Genomic DNA, 24,876 nt, shown 5'->3' on the forward strand with positions numbered 1-24,876 from the left:
TGATGTAGTGTGTCTGTGTGTGTGTGATGTAGTGTGTGTGTGTGATGTAGTGTGTGTGTGTGATGTAGTGTGTGTATGTGATGTAGTGAGTGTATGTGTGTTTGAGATGTAGTGTGTCTGTGTGTGTCTGTGATGTAGTGTGTCTGTGTCTCTGTGTCTCTCTCTGTGTGTGTCTGTGATGTAGTGTGTGTGTGTGTCTGTGTGTGTGTGTGATGTAGTGTGTGTATGTGTGTATGTGATGTAGTGAGTGTGTGTGTGTGTGTGATGTAGTGTGTCTGTGTGTGTGTGTGATGTAGTGTGTGTGTGTGTGAGTGTATGTGTGTGAGTGAGTGTATGTGTGTTTGAGATGTAGTGTGTCTGTGTGTGTCTGTGATGTAGTGTGTCTGTGTCTCTGTGTCTCTCTGTGTGTGTGTCTGTGATGTAGTGTGTGTGTGTGTCTGTGATGTAGTGTGTGTGTGTGTGTGTGATGTAGTGTGTGTCTGTGTGTAATCAGTAAAGTGAGCAGGCCTGAGCAGCGATGTGTTTGTGAGTCATGCATCAAGAGATCAAATCTAGAAGTAATACCATCTGAGGCTGAGCGGCGGCGGCGGCGCCCTCTGCGCTCTCTGACAGGAACAATCGGCTCGCCGCACACACACAACTCTCTCCTGCAATAACACGCGTCCACAAAGCAGGGCCGACAATGTCAGTGGTTTTACGGAGCTCTACACAGTGCAGCTAATGTTCTCCTGCAGGCGGCTCGCTGCCTCCTGCCTCCCCCTCTCTCTCGGTGTCTCTCGGCCTCCCTGCCTCCCCCTCTCTCTCCTCCTGCCTCTCTCTCTCGGTGTCTCTCGGCCTCCCTGCCTCCCCCTCTCTCTCTCTGTGTCTCTCGGCCTCCCTGCCTCCCCCTCTCTGTCTCTGTGTCTCTCGGCCTCCCTGCCTCCCCCTCTCTCTCCTCCTGCCTGTCTCTCTCGGTGTCTCTCGGCCTCCCTGCCTCCCCCTCTCTCTCCTCCTGCCTGTCTCTCTCGGTGTCTCTCGGCCTCCCTGCCTCCCCCTCTCTCTCCTCCTGCCTGTCTCTCTCGGTGTCTCTCGGCCTCTTTCATCCTCCCTCTCTCCGCATGAAGAATCCGCTGCGGCATGCGTTTTGACAGCCTGTCTTTGGTGGGTGTGTAAAATTCAAATAAGTCACTGTGCACAGACAGTCACTTTGGGGCTGCTTTGTATTTTCTATTTGACTCCGTGTCACTTCGGCTGCCTGTCGACTCCCAGTCGGCAGCGTTTATCCTTTCAAAATAAAAACCCGACGCCGAGGTTTATTTACTTCTGTGAATATTTGAGAAGGCAGCAGGTTCGTCTGAGACTGCACCAGCCTGGAGCAGCTTCATCCACACACGGCAAACAGTGTTTATCCAGATCTGCCTTTGTGCCATTAAACAGTTAAATGTTTTTACACTTGTAGTCCATGAGACCTCCAACCTGTTAACCCTCTGCTGGTCCAGGTCACACACACACACTGCAGAGGAGCAGCAACCAATGAGAACACTGACCCATCATGTGACAGGAAGTGCTCTGGGTTCATGCTCAAACAGAGATCTTTGATTGTGTTGTGGTCGGGGTGTTAAAGGTCCTCTGTCTTGGACTCTGCGCCCTCTGCTGGCGAGGAGACAGACTGTAACCAACTGAACAGCCTTTCATCACCTTCATCACCCGTGGCCCTTCAAAATAAAAGCCTCCTGTGTGGAGTGGGTTTGGTGTGTGTGCTCCTGGTGTGTGTTTTGTCCACTGAGACAGAAGCCCAGCTGTTCAGCATGTTTACCTGCTTGTATAAAATATTCTGCTGTGTGATTGCCCCCCCCCCCCCTTTCTTCTTCTTCTCCTTGTCTGGTGCGACTGTGGTTAAAGAACCTCTTCACGTTCTCTTTGTGTGTTTCACAGTGACCCCTACTGGGAGCGGCCGGCTAATGCAGGCAGCTGCTCCGCCGCCCGGCCCAAGACCCTTCACCTGGCCGGCCAGCAGCATACCTCCTCACCATGGTAACGTTTGTGTAGCAGTAGCAGTAGAGCTGGTAGTGTGTGTGTGTGTGTGTGTGTGTGTGTGTGTGTGTGTGTGTGTGTGTGTGATGGCATGATGAGCTGTGTATGTAATCTGGGACTCACACACAGATTAAATGATAGATGATACAGGAAGTGAAGCTTCAGGCCGACCTGTCCCTTTGTCCTCTGACAGGAGTTCAGGTTTGAAGTGACCTCAGGACGAGCTAACATGCTAACATGCTAACAGACGTCCAGCTGTGAAACAGCGTCAGAGCATCATCGTGTCTGATGCAGACTGAGTAACAACAGTGTGTCAAAGGTCTGAAGCAGCACTGCTGTCTGTGTCTGTGTGTGTCTGTGTGTGTGTGTGTGTGTGTGTGTGTGTGTCTGTGTGTTAAAATCAGATCCCTCTCTTCAGTCCTCCTCTGTCTGCGGTGTCATCTTTGTCAGTGAACAGAAGAAGAAGAAGGGATTTGACACCAGGAAGTGAACTGAGGCCTGCTGCATTGTGTGTGTGTGTGTGTGTGTGTGTGTGTGTGGATTACAGTACAGGATAATAAAGCAGGCAGAAGTTGAACGGAGCTGCAGTTAACAGCTCATTACAGGTCAAGCTTTACAGCATGAGGGCTGCACAGAAACAGAAACGTCTAGGTGACAATTCATGACTTAAAGAATTGTGTGTGTGTGTGTGTGTGTGTGTGTACACTGAGAATAAAGTGTTTATAAGTCTAAATACATTTCAGTAGTGAGCTAAATCTGAAATGATGATGATGGTGTCTGTGTGTGTGTTTTGTGTATTGTGTGTCTCTCACCTTCCCTGTGTGTGTGTCTAATGTTAAGTGCATGTGTGTGTGTGTGTGTGGAATTGAGATAAATGGTGGAGGAGCTGGTACACACTCTACCTGTCTTCTCTGCTTACAGCTGTGTGTTTGTGTGTGTCTGTGTGTGTCTGTGTGTGTGTCTGTGTGTGTGTGTGTGTGTCTGTGTGTGTGTGTGTCTGTGTGTGTGTGTGTGTGTGTGTGTGTGTGTGAATAAGCAGAGTGATCGTAAACTACAAGAGACAGGTGTACCAGAGAGAGTTCACCCACTGCTGCTGGGCTCGCTCTCTGTGTGAGACACTCAAATGTACAGCCTGTAGTACAACACACACACACACACACACACACACACACAGTTTGAATACAGACAGAGAGTAGAGGGACCGTAGAGATTGAGCAGACAGGAGGTCTCACTCTGCTTTGTTTTGATCGTTCTCTGTTTCTTCTCTTCTTCAGCATCTTCTTCCTTGTCCTTCTCCTCATCCTCTTCCTCCACCTCCTTCTCCTCATCTTCTTCCTCTTCCTCCACCTCCTTCTCCTCATCTTCTTCCTCTTCCTCCACCTCCTTCTCCTCATCTTCTTCCTCTTCCTCCACCTCCTTCTCCTCATCTTCTTCCTCTTCCTCCACCTCCTTCTCCTCATCTTCTTCCTCTTCCTCCACCTCCTTCTCCTCATCTTCTTCCTCTTCCTCCACCTCCTTCTCCTCATCTTCTTCCTCTTCCTCCACCTCCTTCTCCTCCTCTTCTTCCTCTTCCTCCACCTCCTTCTCTTCCTCTTCTTCCTCTTCCTCCACCTCCTCCTCCTCTTCACTTTTAGTGTCCTGACTTTTTTCTTTCTGCTTCCTCTCCTTCCTTCCTCTTCCTTCTCTTCCTCTTCTTTATTTTTAATGTCCTGACTTCTTTGCTTCCTCTCCTCCTCTCTTCTTTTCTCCATCCCTCCATCACCTCGCCTCCCTCCCCCCTCTCCCCCTCCCTCCCCCGTGTCGTCTCCTCTCAGCGTTGTTTTGATGGTGTGCGATGTGTTCTGATGTGTGTGTCTTTTCCCTCTCCCGTGTCGTACCAGTCGACTCCTGGTGTGTTGCTGACTTTGTTCAACTTTCCCTCTTTGATGCCACTCCTCTCACCTCGCCTCCTTTTCTAACCTACTTTCCTCTTCGATTTTATTCACTCCTCCCAAACAATACAGATTCTCTCCATCCAGGAGAGCGAGCCAAATTCAATAATTTAACCTTTTCTCTTATGTTTTATCTTCCACCCGAGTCTTTGTCTGCCAGGAAACATGTTAATAATGGATTGTATGGATTTAGACAGTGTGTGTGTGTGTGTGTGTGTGTGTGTGTGTGTGTGTGTGTGTGCGTGTGTGTAAGAATATGGATGTTTACCTGTACACAAGCAAAACTGAAGTTTGTGAATGTAAGTGATGTTTGTGAGGGTGTAACACAATGTGTGTGAGTTTCCACACATGAGCATGCCTCTAATGTGTGTGTGTGTGTGTTTGTGTGTCTGTGTGTGCTCATGCCCTCACCACACAACAGCAGATGGCATCATTGTCGTCAGCGCTTTGAAGAGGTGCATGCATTTTAATGAACAGAACGTATACACCAAATTAGCCTGTGTGTGTCTGTGTCTGTGTGTGTGTCTGTCTGTGTGTGTGTCTGTGTGTGTGTGTGTGTCCTGGAACACAGAAAGTTCCATTTAACAAGCAGCAGCTCACACACACACACCATGAGCTCCTCCTGAGTCTTAACGTGTGTTTAGAACCTTTAAAAGCAGATTTTACAGACAAACAGCAGCAGAGACTCAAACATGGAGGACTGAGGGGGGGGGGGTCTAACATGGAGGACTGATCAGGACTGAGTCGGGGGGGGGGGTCTAACATGGAGGACTGATCAGGACTGAGTCGGGGGGGGGGGGGGTCTAACATGGAGGACTGATCAGGACTGAGTCGGGGGGGGGGGTCTAACATGGAGGACTGATCAGGACTGAGTCGGGGGGGGGGGGGGGTCTAACATGGAGGACTGATCAGGTCTGACTGGAGTCAGCAGTCAGTGTGTTTCTCACCCTGCACAGACGTGCTGCAGGACTTGTTGGGACCATGTGGGGCCAAAAGGACACTTTAGGAAAGTTACATATTTATGAAACTAAATGAAATGAGCGTTATGTCAGATATGTCAGAGGATAGGACTGATTCCACCTCCAGTAAAACATGCAGACGATCATGGACTCACAAACCTGCAGAGATCAGCTGGAACACTGAAACTCTGAGCGTTGATTTTTACCAGTGTGAAGACTGAAAGTCACACAGAGGCTGCTCTCACCTTGTACTGTATGACACACACACACAGACACACACTGCAGTTTAATCAGATTGTCCTCCTGCACACACACACACACACACACACACTCTTTCTGCAGGTTGTGTGTTTTCAGGTTGTCTTCTCTGTCTCTCCTATTGACTGACAATGAATGAATATCCTCCTCCAGCAGACTGTGTGTGTCTGTGTGTGTGTGTGTGTGTATGTGTGTGACTTGTGGCTTTGTAATTGTTTTGTGTGTTGCTGTGTGTGTTCAGTACAGCAGAGAGTTATTGATTCTGGTCTGTGTGTAGCCGCTCTGCATCGGTACAGGTAATGAAGATGTGTGTGTGTGTGTGTGTGTGTGTGTGTGTGTGTGTGTGTGTGTGTGTGTGTGTGTGTGTGTGTGGTATTCCTCCTGATGACTCCATACTCCCTCTGTTTGACCCACTGAGAATATCCTCATTTAGCTCTTCTCCTTCTTTGTTCCTCCTCTCAGTTTCTGTCCTTTTATTTCTCCTCCTCTTCCTCTCCTGCTTCATCCTTGTCAGCCTCTTCCTCCTCCCCATGCTGCCTGCATCCTCTTCCTCTTCCTTCATTCCTCACTTCCTCCACCTCTTCTCCTCTTCTCGTCCTTTCTTCACCTCGTACTTTTCTCCTTCTCCTCATCATTTCTCCCTTCATCTTCCTCGTCCTTCCTCTTCTTATATGACCTGTCTCCTTCACTGTTCACCTGTCTTTATTGCTCTTCATCCTTCCTTCTCCTCTTTGCTTCCCTTTTCTCCTTTCCCCTCTTTCTTTCCACTTCCTCTAATCTGTATCCTCCTCTTCACTTGCCTTCCTCCTCCTCCTCCTCCTCTTCCTCCCCCTTCACATTGACCTTTGCAGTAATTGACCCATCAGTTGCTCTTCTACAGTTTAGTGTTGGAGGTTTTGACTTCCTGTCAGAGAGTCTCCACATCTGCTGCAGGACGCCACACAAACAACCATGACCTTTGGAGCATCCTGACACGCGGTCTGTGTGTGTCTGTGTGTGTGTCTGTGTGTGTGCTTGAATACGACTGTTTACCATTTCAGTGTGCGACTGAATGTCGGTCAGTGTGTTTGTGTGGATTTACGGCTGTGTTTGTGGTCGCACATGTGCATACAGTATGTGTGTGTGTCTGACAGTCTGTTGCCTGTCTGTGTGTGTGTGACCCCCTCCGACACCTGGCTATTCATTATGCATGCAAGAAGAGCAGACACCGAAATGCCACACTTCATGAGACACACACACACACACGTACATGTTATATTGTCTCTTTATTATTAAAATATAAGTTATGGCATTTTTATGAGACAAACACACAACTGTATGTGGGTCCAGGAGCTCAGCGTTGTGTGTGTGTGGAGCCTTTTAAAGCCTTTAGCTTGAGCCTGCAGCCCTAACAGCAGCGGTTGTGTTGTTGTTGTTGTGTCCCAGTGACAGTCAGTCAGACGCTGTTCTGGTTTAGGGCTGTGTCGCATCAACCTGCACCAACCTTATCGAGAGGACAGGAAGTCAGATTTTCAAAATAAAACATAAAGAACTGTATGTGTGTTGATGGAGGAAACGGGTTTCAGGGACTGCTCTGTAACCCGGTCTGACGCATGCAGAGAGGACAGAACCATCAGACAGCAGATCATCTGACGGGAGCTCTAACAGACGGAGCTCAGTGTACGCTGAGGCTGGGAAACTCTTCAGAAACACGTCTGCCGGGTTTGATGTCGCCACATAAACGCGCCGCTTTCATCCTGGACCTAAATCAGGACCAGAACTGCTTGATTGGTTCTCATCACTGTGACAGGGAGGATGGACGTCACATGACAGGAAGTGTAAACACAGCTGAAGTGCATCGTTCAGACATCATGTGGGCTACATCCTCCCACATCCTCACACTGTGAGGGCCACACGACATCTGTACAGCCAGGCCAGCACTCTGTGTGTGAGTGTGTGTGTGTGTCTGTGTGTGAGTGTGTGTGTGTCTGTGTGTGTGAGTCTTCCACACAGCCAGAATCAGCCTCCTGCTTAGTGAGACAGTGAGCACTGACACAGAGGGAGGAGGAGGAGAGGGATGAAGAGGAAACCAGAAGAATAAACGAGACAGTCAATTAGAGGGAGAAAGGGGAGAGGGAGGGAGAGGGGGAGAGTAAGAGGGAGAGGGGGAGAGCGGGGGAGAGCGGTGTCTCCTTATGATCCATCTCGTCTCTTTGTACCAGCTGACGTTTTTATGATGCGGCCTGCTGGCTGGGCTAATGGCTTCCTCCATTATACTGAGGGAGCACAGTGACCCCGACACCCGGATAAACACTGCGCTCACATCAAACCCCCCCATCCCGCCCCGGCCCGTGGGCTGCTGCAGTCCGACAGTGATTCAGCGGCGCCACGCTGCAGAAAGGAGCGGGGATTAGCCGCTCGGCGCGCACTAACACACTTCAGAAATAAACCTGTTGCACGGCGGCAGAGTGTGAAAGCTGCAGGTCACTGAAGGACGAGCCGCTCGTCTTTGTGTTCCTGCAGATTAGAGAAGATCAGAGCCAGGCGGATCCAGAGAAGCCAGGTGGATCCAAAGAAGCCAAAGAAGCCAGGTGGATCCAAAGAAGCCAAAGAAGCCAGGCGGATCCAAAGAAGCCAGGCGGAGCCAAAGAAGCCAAAGAAGCCAGGTGGATCCAAAGAAGCCAAAGAAGCCAGGCGGATCCAGAGAAGCCAGGCGGATCCAAAGAAGCCAAAGAAGCCAGGCGGATCCAAAGAAGCCAGGTGGATCCAAAGAAGCCAAAGAAGCCAGGTGGATCCAAAGAAGCCAGGCGGATCCAAAGAAGCCAGGTGGATCCAAAGAAGCCAAAGAAGCCAGGTGGATCCAAAGAAGCCAGGTGGATCCAAAGAAGCCAGGTGGATCCAAAGAAGCCAGGCGGAGCCAAAGAAGCCAAAGAAGCCAGGCGGATCCAGAGAAGCCAGGCGGAGCCAAAGAAGCGAGGCGAATCCAAAGAAGCCCGGCGGATCCAAAGAAGCCAAAGAAGCCAGGTGGATCCAAAGAAGCCAGGCGGATCCAAAGAAGCCAGGTGGATCCAAAGAAGCCAAAGAAGCCAGGTGGATCCAAAGAAGCCAAAGAAGCCAGGTGGATCCAAAGAAGCCAGGTGGATCCAAAGAAGCCAAAGAAGCCAGGTGGATCCAAAGAAGCCAGGTGGATCCAAAGAAGCCAGGTGGATCCAAAGAAGCCAGGCGGAGCCAAAGAAGCCAAAGAAGCCAGGCGGATCCAGAGAAGCCAGGCGGAGCCAAAGAAGCGAGGCGAATCCAAAGAAGCCCGGCGGATCCAAAGAAGCCAAAGAAGCCAGGTGGATCCAAAGAAGCCAGGTGGATCCAAACAAGCCAGGCGGATCCCAAATGACTGCTCCCTTTGTATAAACACCACAGACTTTGACAATAACTCTCATTTTAGGTCCTTAAAGAATCCAGGCTGGCTTCTTAGAGTGACGGAGAGACAGCGTCCTGTCTCTGTCCTCAGCTGGACACGCTTGTCTTTCAGTCAGAGACTACACACACTCCGTCCTGTCTGCAGTCAGAGTGTGTGCAGAATCTCTCAGGTGTTCAGACAGAGATCAGCTGCAGGAAGCTGCAGGTCAGACAGAGACTCTGAGTGTTGGTCATGTGACTGCTGTGACCATGTGACTCCATCATGGCGTCCTGCTGAGGAGGACAGGACTTCATGTTTGGACTGAGTCTTGGTGAACTCTTTGTTTCTGGAGGATCAGAATGTTCTAACAGGGCCCCTTTGTCTCAGGTGTGTTTGAGGAGTGTTCACTTGCTGCCATGACAGGAGCTGATCAGTGTCCCGTCACCCGTTGGAGGTCAGAGTGTGACGGGTGTGTGTCTGCTTGTGTGTGTGTGGACGGGTCAGGTTTTGGTCTAACAGTCCGCTCCGCCCGCCGGCTGGAGCCGCTCACCGTGCACGTTGTCTTAATAAACAGAGAGTAATTTGTCCAGCTGCGAGTGTGAGATGTTTTGATTCCCCCGCCGCAGTGCAAAGAAGAGTGGACGACGGAGCGAGCGGGAAACAGCCGTAATTATAAAACTAATTACCGAGCGCTGATGATGCCCACAGGCTTTGCATAACTAAATTTAGACGGGAAATTGCTTTCGGCTGCCGACATGGCTGCCGGGCGTTCTGTTCATCTCTGCCCCCCCACCCCCCGTCCTGCATGCTGTCACACATCCACACACCACAGAAGAAGAAATAATCACCATGGAAACAATGACTCCGACACCGCCCCCCCACCCCCTCTATCTGTTTTGTTGGCAAACACAAAGCCGCTCCGGGACGTGTTGTAATGACAGAAAATATAGTTGCTGCGTTCTGTTTACGCCCTGAAAGACAATTACCGCTGACAGAGAGGCCGGCGCTCCCACGGCGCTCCTCCGTCTGAAGAGGCGGCGCGTTCTCCTCCGGAGCGGCCGCAGAGCCGCCGCAGACTTTGATCCGTTCAGTGGCTTCTTATTCCTGATCACAGACGCTGAAGCAGCAGCGTGACTGTCAGCGAACGCATCTGCTCGCTTCAGGAGCACGCTACTGAAAAGTACCCATGATCCTTTGCAGCCAGCACGCTGAGCACTGGAGCCTGCGGTGATTAGCTCGGTGCTGCTGAGAGTAGGGAAGCCTCTGACGGCATGAAGAGAATAACAACACGGGGCTGTGTGGAGGAAGGCAGACTTTATTAGAGAAGGTGTTAGTGGAAGAGAAGTCCAACATGGCGTGCGGACGCCGTCCTTCCATCAGAAGGAGCCGCAGGAGCTGTTGGAGGCTCAGATGATCGTCTGTTAGAAGGTAAAGACATAGATCTGGAAGCTCTCTGTGCGAGCGCTGACGGCGCCGGGCGGTGTGTGATCAGGGTCTTTCCCGTCACGCTGTGATGTCGTGTTTCCCAGCAGCCTCTGCTTCCTCCCTGTATTAATCTGAGTGAGACTCTTGTGAAGGACGTTCACCCATTAGAGCCGATGTCCTTACTAACCCAGTTATACGTCTAATGTCCTTTTCTAATCTGTTTATCCCTCCATACCAGACAAATGGGACGTTACTGGCGTACGCACTGTACGGCCCTCAGCAGTCAATCATCCGCTCTAATATTCAGAGAGGCGGGCTTTGACACTGAATTAAAACCGACATGAAAAGCGCCTGTTGAACAAAGTCAAGTATTTCCAATCAGGTGTAATTGGCTTGTCGGAGCCGGCGGTGATGTATGTTGGTAATTAGTTAAGCGGCCTGAGTTTGTCTCAAAGGCTGTTTTTTATTTATTCATTATTTCCGGCTCCTTCCTCCTCCCACAGCCCGTCGTGAATCAAGCTGTCAGAACACACGGGGGAAAGAGGAGGTTCTGTGGAGAGCCGGGCCTCCGCGGGGGGTCTGGGGGTTTACCCGCCCAGCTCTCCCACCGCCAGGAGCGTACCCGCCACAACATGCAGAGTTATCGTTACCATGGAAACTGTTAATACAGGCAGGGGCCTCCAGGCTGTACGGGGTTAAAAGAACCCGGTCTCAGTCATTCCTCTAACACCTGAAGGCACCTCACATCTTCCTGCTTCTCTTTGTGTGTGATGAACACAGGACGCTGCCCCCTGCTGGTGTGGAGCGCTTTCCTGGCCTACCGCTGCGCGGTGCGTTCAGGTGCAGCGCTTTGGCCACGACAGCGGACATGTGAGGGTGTAGAGAGGTCTGAGTTGTAAATATGCGGCATCATTAAAAGACAGACTCCTGCTCATGTCAGGCTGTAAACTGTGAGGGAGCACGTGTCACACCACAGAAGAAGATGGCTGCACCAATCACAGCTCCTCTGCAGCCAATCGTCTGCCAGAGCCGCGCTCAGCTGTTATTGCCTGTTTACTGTCTGTCAGTCACACACACAGATAAATACATACACTCACAGACCAATGATGTGCACTTATATACAGCACACACACACACACACACACACACACACACACACACACACACACACACACACACACACACACACACACACACACACACTCTGGCTGCTGCTCTCTGATCGAAACCAATGGATTTAATGGATTTTTACCATTTAAAATGTAACAGGGGAGAGTTGGAGGACACAGAGGGAGATGAATCAGAGGAAAGGAGCCAGAGGGACAGGAAAGAGACACACAGAGACAGACAGACAGACAGACAGAGACAGAGGGCAGTGGAGCTTGTGTTTGCTGAGCCGTGAAGCGTTCAGCTGAACCATCTGAACACTCTGTTCTGAAACATTTCTTAATAACACTCAGAGCTGAAACACTGCTCTGTCTGTCCCTCTGTCTGTCCCTCTGTCCCTGTATCTGTCCTCTTCCCCTCTGTCTGTCCCTCTGTCTGTCCCTCCTTCTTTCCTTCCTCCTTGCTGTCTCCTTCCTTCCTCCTTGCTGTCTCTTTCCTTCCTCCTTGCTGTCTCCTTTCCTTCCTTCCTCCTTGCTGTCTCCTTTCCTTCCCTCCTCCTTGCTGTCTCCTTTCCTTCCCTCCTCCTTGCTGTCTCCTTTCCTTCCTCCTTGCTGTCTCTTTCCTTCCTCCTTGCTGTCTCCTTTCCTTCCTTCCTCCTTGCTGTCTCTTTCCTTCCTCCTTGCTGTCTCCTTTCTTTCCTTCCTCCTTGCTGTCTCCTTTCCTTCCTTCCTCCTTGCTGTCTCTTTCCTTCCTCCTTGCTGTCTCCTTTCCTTCCTTCCTCCTTGCTGTCTCCTTCCTTCCTCCTTGCTGTCTCTTTCCTTCCTCCTTGCTGTCTCCTTCCTTCCTCCTTGCTGTCTCTTTCCTTCCTCCTTGCTGTCTCCTTTCCTTCCTTCCTCCTTGCTGTCTCCTTCCTTCCTCCTTGCTGTCTCCTTCCCTCCTCCTTGCTGTCTCCTTTCCTTCCCTCCTCCTTGCTGTCTCCTTTCCTTCCTTCCTCCTTGCTGTCTCGTCCCTCCTCCTTGCTGTCTCCTTCCCTCCTCCTTGCTGTCTCCTTCCCTCCTCCTTGCTGTCTCCTTCCCTCCTCCTTGCTGTCTCCTTCCCTCCTCCTTGCTGTCTCCTTTCCTTCCCTCCTCCTTGCTGTCTCCTTCCCTCCTCCTTGCTGTCTCCTTTCCTTCCTTCCTCCTTGCTGTCTCCTTTCCTTCCCTCCTCCTTGCTGTCTCCTTTCCTTCCTTCCTCCTTGCTGTCTCCTTTCCTTCCCTCCTCCTTGCTGTCTCCTTTCTTTCCTTCCTCCTTGCTGTCTCCTTCCCTCCTCCTTGCTGTCTCCTTCCCTCCTCCTTGCTGTCTCCTTCCCTCCTCCTTCCCTCCTCCTTGCTGTCTCCTTCCCTCCTCCTTCCCTCCTCCTTGCTGTCTCCTTCCCTCCTCCTTGCTGTCTCCTTTCCTTCCCTCCTCCTTGCTGTCTCCTTTCCTTCCTTCCTCCTTGCTGTCTCCTTTCCTTCCCTCCTCCTTGCTGTCTCCTTTCCTTCCTTCCTCCTTGCTGTCTCCTTTCCTTCCCTCCTCCTTGCTGTCTCCTTCCCTCCTCCTTGCTGTCTCCTTTCTTTCCTTCCTCCTTGCTGTCTCCTTCCCTCCTCCTTCCCTCCTCCTTGCTGTCTCCTTCCCTCCTCCTTGCTGTCTCGTCCCTCCTCCTTGCTGTCTCCTTCCCTCCTCCTTCCCTCCTCCTTGCTGTCTCCTTCCCTCCTCCTTGCTGTCTCCTTTCCTTCCCTCCTCCTTGCTGTCTCCTTCCCTCCTCCTTGCTGTCTCCTTTCCTTCCCTCCTCCTTGCTGTCTCCTTTCCTTCCCTCCTCCTTGCTGTCTCCTTCCTTCCTCCTTGCTGTCTCCTTTCCTTCCCTCCTCCTTGCTGTCTCCTTTCCTTCCCTCCTCCTTCCTGTCTCCTTCCCTCCTCCTTGCTGTCTCCTTCCCTCCTCCTTCCCTCCTCCTTGCTGTCTCCTTCCCTCCTCCTTGCTGTCTCCTTTCCTTCCCTCCTCCTTGCTGTCTCCTTTCCTTCCTTCCTCCTTGCTGTCTCCTTTCCTTCCCTCCTCCTTGCTGTCTCCTTTCCTTCCTTCCTCCTTGCTGTCTCCTTTCCTTCCCTCCTCCTTGCTGTCTCCTTTCCTTCCCTCCTCCTTGCTGTCTCCTTCCTTCCTCCTTGCTGTCTCCTTTCCTTCCTTCCTCCTTGCTGTCTCCTTTCCTTCCCTCCTCCTTGCTGTCTCCTTTCCTTCCTTCCTCCTTGCTGTCTCCTTTCCTTCCCTCCTCCTTGCTGTCTCCTTCCCTCCTCCTTGCTGTCTCCTTCCCTCCGCCTTGCTGTCTCCTTTCTTTCCTTCCTCCTTGCTGTCTCCTTCCCTCCTCCTTGCTGTCTCCTTTCCTTCCCTCCCTCCTCCTTGCTGTCTCCTTTCCTTCCCTCCTCCTTGCTGTCTCCTTTCCTTCCCTCCTCCTTGCTGTCTCGTCCTTCCTCCTTGCTGTCTCCTTTCCTTCCCTCCTCCTTGCTGTCTCCTTCCCTCCTCCTTGCTGTCTCCTTCCCTCCTCCTTGCTGTCTCGTCCTTCCTCCTTGCTGTCTCCTTCCCTCCGCCTTGCTGTCTCCTTCCCTCCTCCTTGCTGTCTCGTCCCTCCTCCTTGCTGTCTCTTCCCTCCTCCTTGCTGTCTCGTCCTTCCTCCTTGCTGTCTCCTTCCCTCCTCCTTGCTGTCTCCTTCCCTCCTCCTTGCTGTCTCGTCCTTCCTCCTTGCTGTCTCCTTCCCTCCTCCTTCCTGTCTCCTTCCCTCCTCCTTGCTGTCTCCTTCCCTCCTCCTTGCTGTCTCGTCCCTCCTCCTTGCTGTCTCGTCCCTCTGTCCTCCTGTGGTCCTGTGCTCGGTGCAGCTGTTGTTTTCTGCAGCTCCTCTGTTGTGTATGAACACAGTGAAGATGAAAAAGTTGCTTTGAGGCTAACAGCAGAGAAAGTTCATTTTGAAGCCATCTGTCCCTCAGGACGCTGATTAATTTGTCGCCGGCTGCCTGTCACTCAAACTGTTTGATCTGCACTCTTACTAATTGATTTTTTAATATTTTTAAGGACGGAGAAAAAAACACAATTTAAGTTGACTTTGATGAGGTTGTTGATCAGAAGAACTTTTTATTTTTCAAGTCTCAGCTGAATCAAAGCAGGCGCTAAACAGGGAGGAGGCGCTGTTCTGATGCTCTCAGTCATTACTGAAGATGATTCTCATCTGGAGTTTCAACAAATACTCACATTTAGCATAGTAGCAAAATGCTAACATCAGTCAGGACAGTTGGTGCTTTTTACAGCTAAAGGCATGTTTCCACTGCTGGAGCCTCCCTTGGAGTTCCTCTGTAGCAGCAGACAGACACAGTGCAACTTAAAGAAACAATAAACCAAAAGAGTTTGGACCTGTGTGTGTGTCTGTGTGTGTGTCTGTGTGTGTGTGTGTGTGTGTGATAAGTTATCTGGTACAGTAGAACTATGATGTATGGTTCTCATCCCCGCACTGAGACACTGTGCTGATAGGAAACACACACACTGTTTCAGAACTGATGCAGGAGCCTGATAACTCTGCAGTAAACTCTCTCTCTCTCTCTCTCTCTCTCTCTCTCTCACACACACACACACACACACACACACACACACACACAGAAACTTACAAAGTACAATAAGTGTGTATAGAGAGAACAATAAAGGGAAGTTAAACTTCCAACAGGAGCCTTGATGTTGATATCATTTAATAACATCAGGTCCTGCATGTGCACACACACACACACACACACACACACACACACACACACAGCAGCACTACAGTACTATCAGTGTGTGTGTGTGTGTGTGTGTGTGTGTGTGTGTGTGTGTGTGTGTGTGTGCAGAGACACTACACAGAAGAAAAGAGTGAAACAGGCTGTAAGTGATGACCTACAACACACACAGAATCCTAATCAGGCTGTCTGACATCCAGCTTTAATGTGTGTGTGTGTGTGTGTCTGTGTGTGTGTGTCTGTGCGTGTGTGGTACAGTAATGATGTTTCTGATGCAACACTGTGACAACCTCAGAAATGAGTGCGTGTATCTCATGTTCGACTCCTGATGTCAGAACAAACAGAGAGATGACTGATGATGATGATTTGGGTCATCTTCCTCCTCTTCCTCCTCTTCCTCTGAAACACACTGCAGTTTCTGCTCTGACGGGCCTGGTTCCAGTGTGTGTGTGAGGTGAGGGATAAGTCCTGCTTCCCGCCGCCTGCTGAAACGTGGCGTTCATTAACGGCGCTCGTTCGGTGCGGTGTTGTTAACGCCGCGCGCTCGCTCTGGCAGTTTAATCATGGCCGCTCGGTGTCTCTGTAATGACGCTCCCGGCTGGGAAGCCGTCTGCTGCTCGGCTGCACGCCGCTTGTAGCGTTGTATCCGTCTGAAGGCGGTTTGTGTGACTGTCACCTGCAGCGCTGCAGTCCCCTCACAGTCCTGCTCCACAGAGGATGAACCCTGCTGGCTGTGAGGCAGAGCCGTGCACAGAGCAGGATTTATGAGCTGTATGAACAATGGTATCAATGGATCGTAATTCTTCCTGCTGCTCTGATAGGACGCGCTGACACAGATCAGATGGTTCTGTGCTGAAAAATGGGTTTATTTACTTATTTAGGTTTATCGGAGTGTGATGCAGGCAGCAGATATCAGCTCCGTTTACACCGCAGCTCCACCTGCTCGCTGCTCCTGCAGCTTTTTATTTTCTGTTTCCAAAGTCTTCCTCCATTTCCTTGATTTCATGGCAGCAGTATGAAACTCTGTGTGTGTGTGTGTGTGTGTGTGTGTGTGTGTGTGTGCTCATACTGTCGAGCTGCAGTGCTAATCGATTAACGCCAACATGTCTGAACCAGCATCGCATTAGTCAACGTCACACACCACCACCTGCACAAAACTGTGTGTGTGTGTGTGTCTGTGTCTGTGTGTGTGTGTGTCTGCGTGTGTGTGTGCAGACAGTGTAGTTAAGCATGAGGGTCTGCAGGTGATTACACTCTTTTCAGATGTGAAGAAGCTATGGGAGCATGTCTGGTAGAGCAGAGTGATGAGGAGGCACAGGGAGCGAACGGAGAGGAAGAGGAGCAGGAGGAAAGGGCCAAACATGGCTGAAACCTAAACACAGGCGTCCCAGTGTGTGATGTTAGAACAGGACCCAGGTGAGCTGGGTGGAAAGCAGCTGACGCTGACCCGCCTGACAGACATGGAGCCACGGGGCCTCCGGGAACCCGGCAGCACGTTCAGGATGGAAGAGTTCAGCCCTGACGGTGCTGCTGCTCCCTGAGCCAAACACTCAGCCCGTCTCTCATCAGATCTGCTCCACGGCGTCATTTTGTCCTCAGCTCTCGTCTCTGTCCTCGATGGAGTGATAATATCCATCTTATTACGGGCTGTCGAGGCTGGAGTGGGGAGGTTAAACGTCCACTCAGCGCTGCGCTGAAGAGTGTTCAGCTGAAGAGAGAGCTGATGGAGGCACTCGGGAAGCCCCTCCCCCTGCGCCCTCTGCTCGTCCTGGTTCAGGTCAGAGGACGTCAAGGCGTTTGATGATGACGTCCCACTGACCGACGTCTTCCTACAGCAGCTCAAAGACCTCTTCCTGTATCTTTTTTCTACCTTCCATCCATTCTGTCCTTCCTGGTCAGACTCCCCTCCTGCTCCTTGTTTCCTCTCTCTTCTCTCCTTCTGTGATGTCTGCCTCTCCTCTCCTTCATCACCCCCTCCTCCTCTTCCTCCCCCTCCTCCATCATCGCCTCAGTTGAACAGTAAAAACCTCTCTGGCAGTGACTCCTCTCACTATAAAAGTTGTGACATTGAAACGTCTGGAACTATTTTAAGCTCCAGTTTTTACTTCCTGGAAGTGAATGAAGTCAGCGAGCAGCAGCAGCCAAACATGTCCGCTGCTGCCAGGAGCCATTCTCACCTTCTAATTCATCAGAGGAAGGAATAAAACCTTCTGAACCTGCACTGTGTGGAGGGGACGACGCTTTTACTTTCACTCATGTCTGTTGTGGATGAACACACAAACACACACACACACACAGACGCACACACAGACACACACACACACACATCCAGTGAAAGGAGAGAGCATTTTGTTCCCACCTTTCTCTCTCACAAACAGTGCAGGCTTGTGTTGTGCTGCAGTTAATAAAGTGTGTGTGTGTCTGTGTGTCTGTCTGTGTGTGTGTCTGTCTGTCTGTGTGTGTGTGTGTGTGTGCCTGTCTGTGTGTGTGTCTGTGTGTGTGTGTCTGTGTGTGTGTCTGTGTGTGTGTGTGTGTGTCTGTCTGTGTGTGTGTCTGTGTGTGTGTGTCTGTGTGTGTGTCCTGTGTGTGTGTGTGTGTCTGTGTGTGTGTGTGTCTGTCTGTGTGTGTGTCTGTCTGTCTGTGTGTGTGTGTGTGTGTGTCTGTGTGTGTGTTTCTGTCTGTCTGTGTGTGTGTCTGTGTGTGTGTGTGTTCTGTGTGTGTCTGTCTGTCTGTGTGTGTGTCTGTCTGTGTGTGTGTGTGTGTGTGTGTGTGTGTGCAGTACTCGTGTGGCTCTGACAGTTGAAGGTTCTCCTCTCAGCAGACTATAAACAGAATAAATGTCATTTCAGGCTCATTAGTAGACGGCCTTCATTAATTAACTCTGCCTCTGATCCTTGCTAATCATGCTCCCAGACACTGTGTCATCCCTGAACGTCCTTGACTTCCTGTCACATGATCAGCCAGTGTCTTCTCATTGGTCAGCTCCATCCTGTCTGCTGCAGATCAGCTGCAGGAAGCTGCAGGTCAGACAGAGGCTGTGTCCCAATTCAGGGTCTGCATCCTTCGGAGGACGCAGCCTACGCGGTCTCAGGAGGCCGCGTCCTCCTGAGGATCCTCCGGAGGATCCTCCACCGTTGGTAAATGGGACAGTCTGGCCTTCAAAGCACTTCCTGATTGTGGCGCGACGTCATAAATTTTGCCCCGGGAAAAACAAAAGCAGCGACAGCGACACAACACGGACTACACAACAAGCGGGACAACAGTGTGGATTTAGACATTTGGAATATTTTAATATATTTATTTGTTGTTGGAGGAAGAGGAGAGGCGGCTCCAGCGGCAGCAAAACCTGTGACGGCTCATTTTCTTCAGGCTGGGAGAGCGCAGTGGGGAGGTGACGGTAAGCTGCTGTTTAACCATATTATTGATCATAATTAATATACGTTACTGAGCAAACGCTAGATATATAACCAGTAGATAGACAAATATGATTAAATGTAATTTATATTTGATTCAATCGTAAGACTTGATACAGGGTCTGTAATTTTAATACTTTAAATAAATAGCTAAATGTGTAAGAACCCTGCAAATAACCCTGAAACCACTGCTTTAATGTGTCATTAAGCATCAGGTCTGTCACTGCACCAGAGAATTACTGCTGGGTGGAGGAGAGTGGGGCTCCCTGCAGGACCAGCTGTCTGTCCTGGAGGAGGTGTACTGACCATCATCACCTTTGGAGGGTGAGGATACATATTTTATAGCTTTTCATATTTTAAGCTGCGTTGGAAGCCGCTCTGTTGAAGTTATTATTTTTATTTTTGCCCTTTTTAAAAACATCTTTAGTAACATGGCAGCCGCCGATCGTCCGCTCTGCAAACCCTGATGGACGATGTGGTGGACAGAGGAGACAGACACCCCCCTCCCCCAGATGATGTCCCACTTACAGCCAGAGGACTCCAAGGTCTTCACCGTGGCACCATCCAGTCCAGCAGCACCAAGGACTCCTGCTCAGCCAAACATTTATATATATGTTCTTTGTGAATAGTATTTTCTGCTGATCTTTATAAATAATAAACTGTACATTTTCATAATGCCCACTGGTAAATAGTTAGAAATGTTCAAACTGTGTCTTTGTAAATATTGTACATAACACAACACACACACAATAAATGATTTACTGTGGTCACTGAGAAGTTGTTCAAAAGTTTACTTAAATTATAAATAGGTGATGAAACACATAATGTAACAAGGTGAGAAGAGTTTAAGAACACAGAGACAAGAACGATTTAATATCATCCTTTAATTTAATAAGTAACATTTAAATAACACAGAACATAAAATCACTGCTGTCCACCATCCTCTCAATGAGCTGAGGTCTGTCCGTTCTTTCTCTGCTCTCCCTCTCTCTCTCTCTCTCTCTCTCTCTCCCCCTCTCCCCCTCTCCCCCTCTCCTCTCTCTCTCTCTCCCTCCCTCTCCAGTCTCATCTCCTCCGTTATCAATTGTCAGGTTTCTTCTGTTTCTCTCTGCTCCTCCTACAACAAAATGACAACAGGCAGAATGACCGTTTGATATAATAACGATAATATTGCTCCTCACGTGAACTATACTTTATACTATAGTAAACAGTCCAGAAACATTCAATCAAAGCGTTTACTTCACAGCGCCTCGTATCAACAGGACGTCATGTTTGTAAATATAAAACTCATTTTTTTAATGCCGCTGTCACTACTAGCATTTTAAAACTCTCGAACTACTGCTCTGTACTTACATTTAAATGTGAATTCGGCGCTCCTGCCGCTGCCGCTGCCGCTCGCTTGGTCCGTCATCGTACTATTGGACAAAAAGTAGGTCCGCAAAGCATTGTGGGATATTTAAGGCCACGAAGGATGGTAGCGATGCGTCCTCCAAATTCAGGCAAAAGGAGGACGCATTTGGAGGACGCATTTGAAGGACCCTTCGACTTTTGGCGAATTGGGACAGCCTTCGCGCAGCTTTGTGACGTAAGCGGCCTTAAAATGCGCACTCCGAAGGATGCAGACCCTGAATTGGGACACAGCCACTGACTCTCTGAGTGTTGGTCATGTGACTGCTGCTCATGTGACTCCATCATGGCGTCCTGCTGAGGAGGACAGGACTTCATGTTTGTACTGAGTCTGGTTGGAGTGGACTCTTTGTTTTTAACTCAGATGTGGAGTAAAGAGGTTTGATGGAATAGTTGATGTGCAGATATTCACATGATGCATTTAGGGACTATCAGAAAGTCCGCTGCTTGAGGAAAGGCTGTCGTTTGTAACCTGCTGACCGGTTCTGGAGTTCAGGTTTCGGCTGTAAAGTCTGATGTCTGGACACAGCAGCCACTTCCTGCTTCCACACCTGCGCTGAAGCTTGAAAATGAGCCGCCGCTCCGACTGCTCGTTTAAAAGAAGATGATCTGGACCCTGACGGCCCGATAATTAATGAACACCCACCCTCTCCTCCTCTCCTCCTCTCTCTCCTCTCCTCTCCTCTCCTCTCCTCTCCTCTCCTCCTCTCCTCCTCTCCTCCTCTCCTCTCCTCTCCTCTCCTCTCCTCTCCTCTCCTCTCCTCTCCTCTCCTCTCCTCTCCTCTCCTCTCCTCTCCTCTCCTCCTCTCCTCTCCTCTCCTCCTCTCCTCCTCTCCTCCTCTCCTCTCCTCTCCTCTCCTCTCCTCTCCTCTCCTCTCCTCCTCTCCTCCTCTCCTCCTCTCCTCTCCTCTCCTCTCCTCCTCTCCTCCTCTCCTCTCCTCTCCTCTCCTCCTCTCTCTCCTTCTTCTTTTTCCCCTCCTCTGACACGTAGTCTTCATCTTCAACTTAATCAGGCTTAAATGGGAGCCGGCTGAAGATGGAGGGATGGAGAGAGTGGATGTGAGAGCAGAGGGACGGAGGAGAGATATCTCTTCATCCACCAGAATTCCCCTCTCCTCACTCCCTTCTCCTTGCATCACCCGTCTCTCCCTCTCTCTCAGACAGTTGGTCAGAGTTCATTAATTTTTACTGCTGAGGTAGTTTCCTCTGCGGACTGCGAGCGCACATTCAGGATCAGTTTCTACGGTTACCAGGCTGTAATCACTGACGGGTTAGTGATGAAATGTTGGATCAGGAGTCGCAGCGATGCTACTACTACCTGCTGTTTCTATGAAGAGGGCCGGAGGCCTGGACGCCGTTCATCCTGTCAGAGGGTTCACGGTCTGATGGACAGCGAGTGACAGGGAGTGTCTCTGACTCTGACACTCCCAGAGGGAGACCTGAGCCTCCTGCTTCCACCTCAGCTCCTCCTGTGCTCCCCCTCTTTGCCTGTGTTTGGATTAACCAGGAGTTCAGTTCAGAGCCATCCCCACTTCCTGTTGGGGACTGAAACTGGCTGCGGTCCACCTAGAGGGCGCTCTGCAGACAGCCATCTGTGATTCAGTCAAAGAAGCGAACATGCTAGCATGCTGCTAACGGCTGCTGATTGGTCAGCTCAGATCAGGACTGATGGGACAGGAGCTCCTCCCTCCATGAGTCCTCACATTTATATCTCTGTAGGGCTCTGCTGCTGCTGGCGGATGGTCTGATTGGACTGGGAAGTGGCTCCTGGTGACGTCACTGATAGTGAGGTATCCGTCTGTCTGGCTGAAGCGACAGACAGACAGACGGCGGCTCTCCTCGCTGCTAATCTGCTGTTAATTTGTCTGGACTGTAACGGGAGACGCGGCGAGCTGCAGGAGTGTAGACTGAAGCTGTTAGTCATTAATTTAACAGACACGGAGGTGAGGCGGGCCACATGTCTCCATTCTTCTCTGTCACACTGTCACACACATAATAACTGCACTGCAGGCTCAGAGCGTGTGAGAGAGTGTGTGAGTGTGAGAGTGTGTGTCTGTGTGAGTGAGTGTGTGTGTGAGTGTGTGTGTGAGTGTGTGTGTGTCTGTGAGTGTGTGTGAGAGTGTGTGAGTGTGTGAGAGTGTGTGAGTGTGTGAGTGAGTGTCTGTGTGTATGTGTCTGAGAGTGTGTGTGTGTCTGTGAGTGTGAGTATAATCCTCCATGTTTTCTTTAATCTCCCTCACACCTTTATATTTTGATGAGAGGATTAACCTGACATCACTTCCTGTTTCCTGTGGTTGTCATTACACTCCAAGGTTTCGATGACATCACACAAACAGACCAATCAGAGCAAAGACTGTTCTGACTGAACCAAACCTGACACATCATGGCTGCTGCTCAGGTCACATGATCCCTTATTAACCTGTTAGAGGCTTTGATTGACATGCTGCGGTGTGGCGGGGTTGTGATGATGACTAAACAGGAAGTGATGAGAGGAAAATGGAAAGCGACGAACGCGTGGGTGTCGACTGGCAGGTCGACTCATGTTAATCCTGGCTGCTGCTGGTCCGCATACACTCCCACTGCGGCCGTCCAACACCTTGTTCCCTTCACGCACAGTAGGCTGCAGCTTAATTAACGTGTGTGTGTGTGTGTGTGTGTGTCTTTACGTCCCCTTTCCAGCGTATCATGGTGTTCAGTTGTTCCCCATGTGGGTATTCAGGGGCTTGTTCAGTTCACCACTGGGGCGTCAGGGCCCCTACCTAATTACACTGTGTGTGTGTGTGTGTGTGTGTGTGTGTGTGTGTGTGCGCGCCTGAGAACATACTGTATCTGGCTTGTGTGTGTGTGTGTGTGTGTCTGTGGTACAGTAGGCTGGTTCCTAATTACTGTCTGCTCCTTGTATTCCCTCAGTGCCAATACCTTCCTGCCTCGCTGAGCCCTAATGTCTGTGTGTGTGTGAGTGGGCGAGTGAGAGACAGACAGAGAGAGAGAGCGAGGGAATCCGATCATGTACTCTGACACATTCAGACACGACAGGCCCCAAACCTCACCAGGTTTTGGATTGACAGCACATACTCTCTCTCTCTCTCCCTCTCTCTCTCTCTCTCTCTCTCTCACACACACATCCTGTAACAGTCGGCTACAGCAGCTGTGTGCAGTGAAAGGTTCTGTCAGGTAATTCGGGGACAGCTCGTCTGACACCGTCTCTGTTTCAGGCAGATGGATCCATCATTTAACCCCTCAGAAGTTTCCTCCCCCTCACATGATTGGTTAATATAAAGCGATGGCGAGGGTGAGCCGGCGCCACGTGCTCTCTGTTCACCAGAAACACTTTCGGAGTACTTCCTGTACTCATGTGTCCACGGTGACTGTACAGTTAGGACATCGGCCGGCCGGCACCCCTTTGCAATGCATTGTGGGTACAGAAAGGGACAAATTGCTGAATGAGACACTGAACCTCCTGTCCCACAGGGGGCGCTCTGACACAGTCCAGCAGTTTCATTTTTAGATTTCTGATAATTATCACAGCTGTTCATTCAGACGGTCTGCAGAGCGCCCTCTACAGGAGCTGTGGACAGGTGCAGTAACAGGAAGGGGACAGACTCACCCGTTGAGTCTTCAGTCCTTCCAATGTTGCACATTAAGAAAATAAAATTATTTATATTAAACATAGAATAGAATAAAATAATCAACCTCTCCGTGTCCTCATGTCTCACGCCTGCTTTTTATTTCCTGTTGTCAATTGTTCTGTCCATCCATCGCCCTGTCCTCCTCTTCCTCCTCCTCCTCCTCCTCATTTGTCTTCCTCCTCCCTGACACCCTGTTGCTCTCTCTCTCTCTTTGTCCTCTCTTGTCCTTGACTCCAACACACACCAGCTGGCACTCAGCCAAGTGGAGAGACAGCAGAGATGATTGCGCACACACACACACACACACACACACACACACACACACTGTGTGTGTGTGTGTGTGTGTGCAGAAGTGTGGAAGCGACAGCAGAGGGATGTCATCGAGAGCGAGCGAGAGAGCAAAGAAATGAACTGAGTTTAGAGAATGAAGACGTAACTGAAGCGAGACAGAGACGGAGAGACGGAGACACCGCAGAACGTCTTAATCAGGCTGGTTTTCCTTTTTTCTTTCAGACGGTTGGAGCATCTGGAGGAAGACGGTCCTCTGCTCCTCCAAGCAGCTTCATCGTAACCTGAAGGACACTGAATGTCCACATCTTAGACAGAGAGGACAGATGGTCTGATGAAGCTGCTTGGAGGAGCAGAGGAACATCTCAGGAGAACTCTACAGGTCCAGATGCTCCAACCTTCTGATGAAGACGATGGATGACTGAGGACCTTCATCTTAATCAGGCTGTTTCACAGAGAGACATCGGGACAATGCTGGAGCGGCGAGCGGCGAGGGCCTGCTCTGATTGGTCAGAGAAGGAGAGAGAGTTTCATTGATAGAAAAATAAGACCACACCTCCGAGTAACACCATGAAGAATGTAAACAAGATGGCCGACATGCAGGCATATACAACCCCCAGTGTGTCTGGTTAGCAGCTAAGCTAGCAACACACTTCCTTCAGTCCTCCTCCTCCTCCTCCTCCTCCTCTTCCTCCTCTGTTCTGATAAACTGGCTCTGACTTCCTGCCAAAATGGCCGCCCTCTCTCTCTCTGTCTCTCTCCTGTGTTCTTACACCTCTCTCTAATTGAATTGGCGTGTAGCAGTACATTCCCGCTCTCCATCGCTCTCTCTCTCTCACACACACACACACACACACACACACACACACACATACACACATACACACAGATATTTTTTTCCTTTTCAAAAACACACCTGCACTCTCTCTCTCTCTCTCTCTCTCTCTCGCCTCTCACGGACTCTGCGAATCCAGAATCCAGTACACACACACACACACACACACACACACACACACACACACACACACACACACACAGACACACACACACACAGACACACACACACACAGACACACACACACACACAGGATTCCTGGTTTGTTGCCAATTTCATATTAAACAGAAAATAAATTAACAACAGCTGTAATGTTTGACTTTGAGAGACCAAAGTTAAATTGACTTTCCAATAAGATGGTCAGACACACACACACACACACACACACAGACACACACACACAGACACACACACACAGACACACACACAGACACAGACACACACAGACAGACACACACACACACACACACACA

The 24,876-nt window shown here is 50.3% G+C and overlaps 1 protein-coding gene across 1 annotated transcript in view; it reads left to right on the forward strand.

The window, feature by feature from the left end:
* Nucleotides 1-24,876, forward strand: part of npas3 (neuronal PAS domain protein 3) — a 148,463-nt gene that overhangs the window by 45,789 nt on the left and 77,798 nt on the right. Inside the window, exons 2-3 of the mRNA XM_028395966.1 lie at nucleotides 1,915-2,013; nucleotides 7,624-8,475. Of these exons, the coding sequence (XP_028251767.1) occupies nucleotides 1,915-2,013; nucleotides 7,624-8,475 (951 nt within the window). The remainder of the gene's footprint in view (nucleotides 1-1,914; nucleotides 2,014-7,623; nucleotides 8,476-24,876) is intronic.

The sequence above is a fragment of the Parambassis ranga genome, chromosome 22, assembly GCF_900634625.1.
Source record: "Parambassis ranga chromosome 22, fParRan2.1, whole genome shotgun sequence".
Classification (NCBI taxonomy): Eukaryota; Metazoa; Chordata; class Actinopteri; family Ambassidae; genus Parambassis; species Parambassis ranga.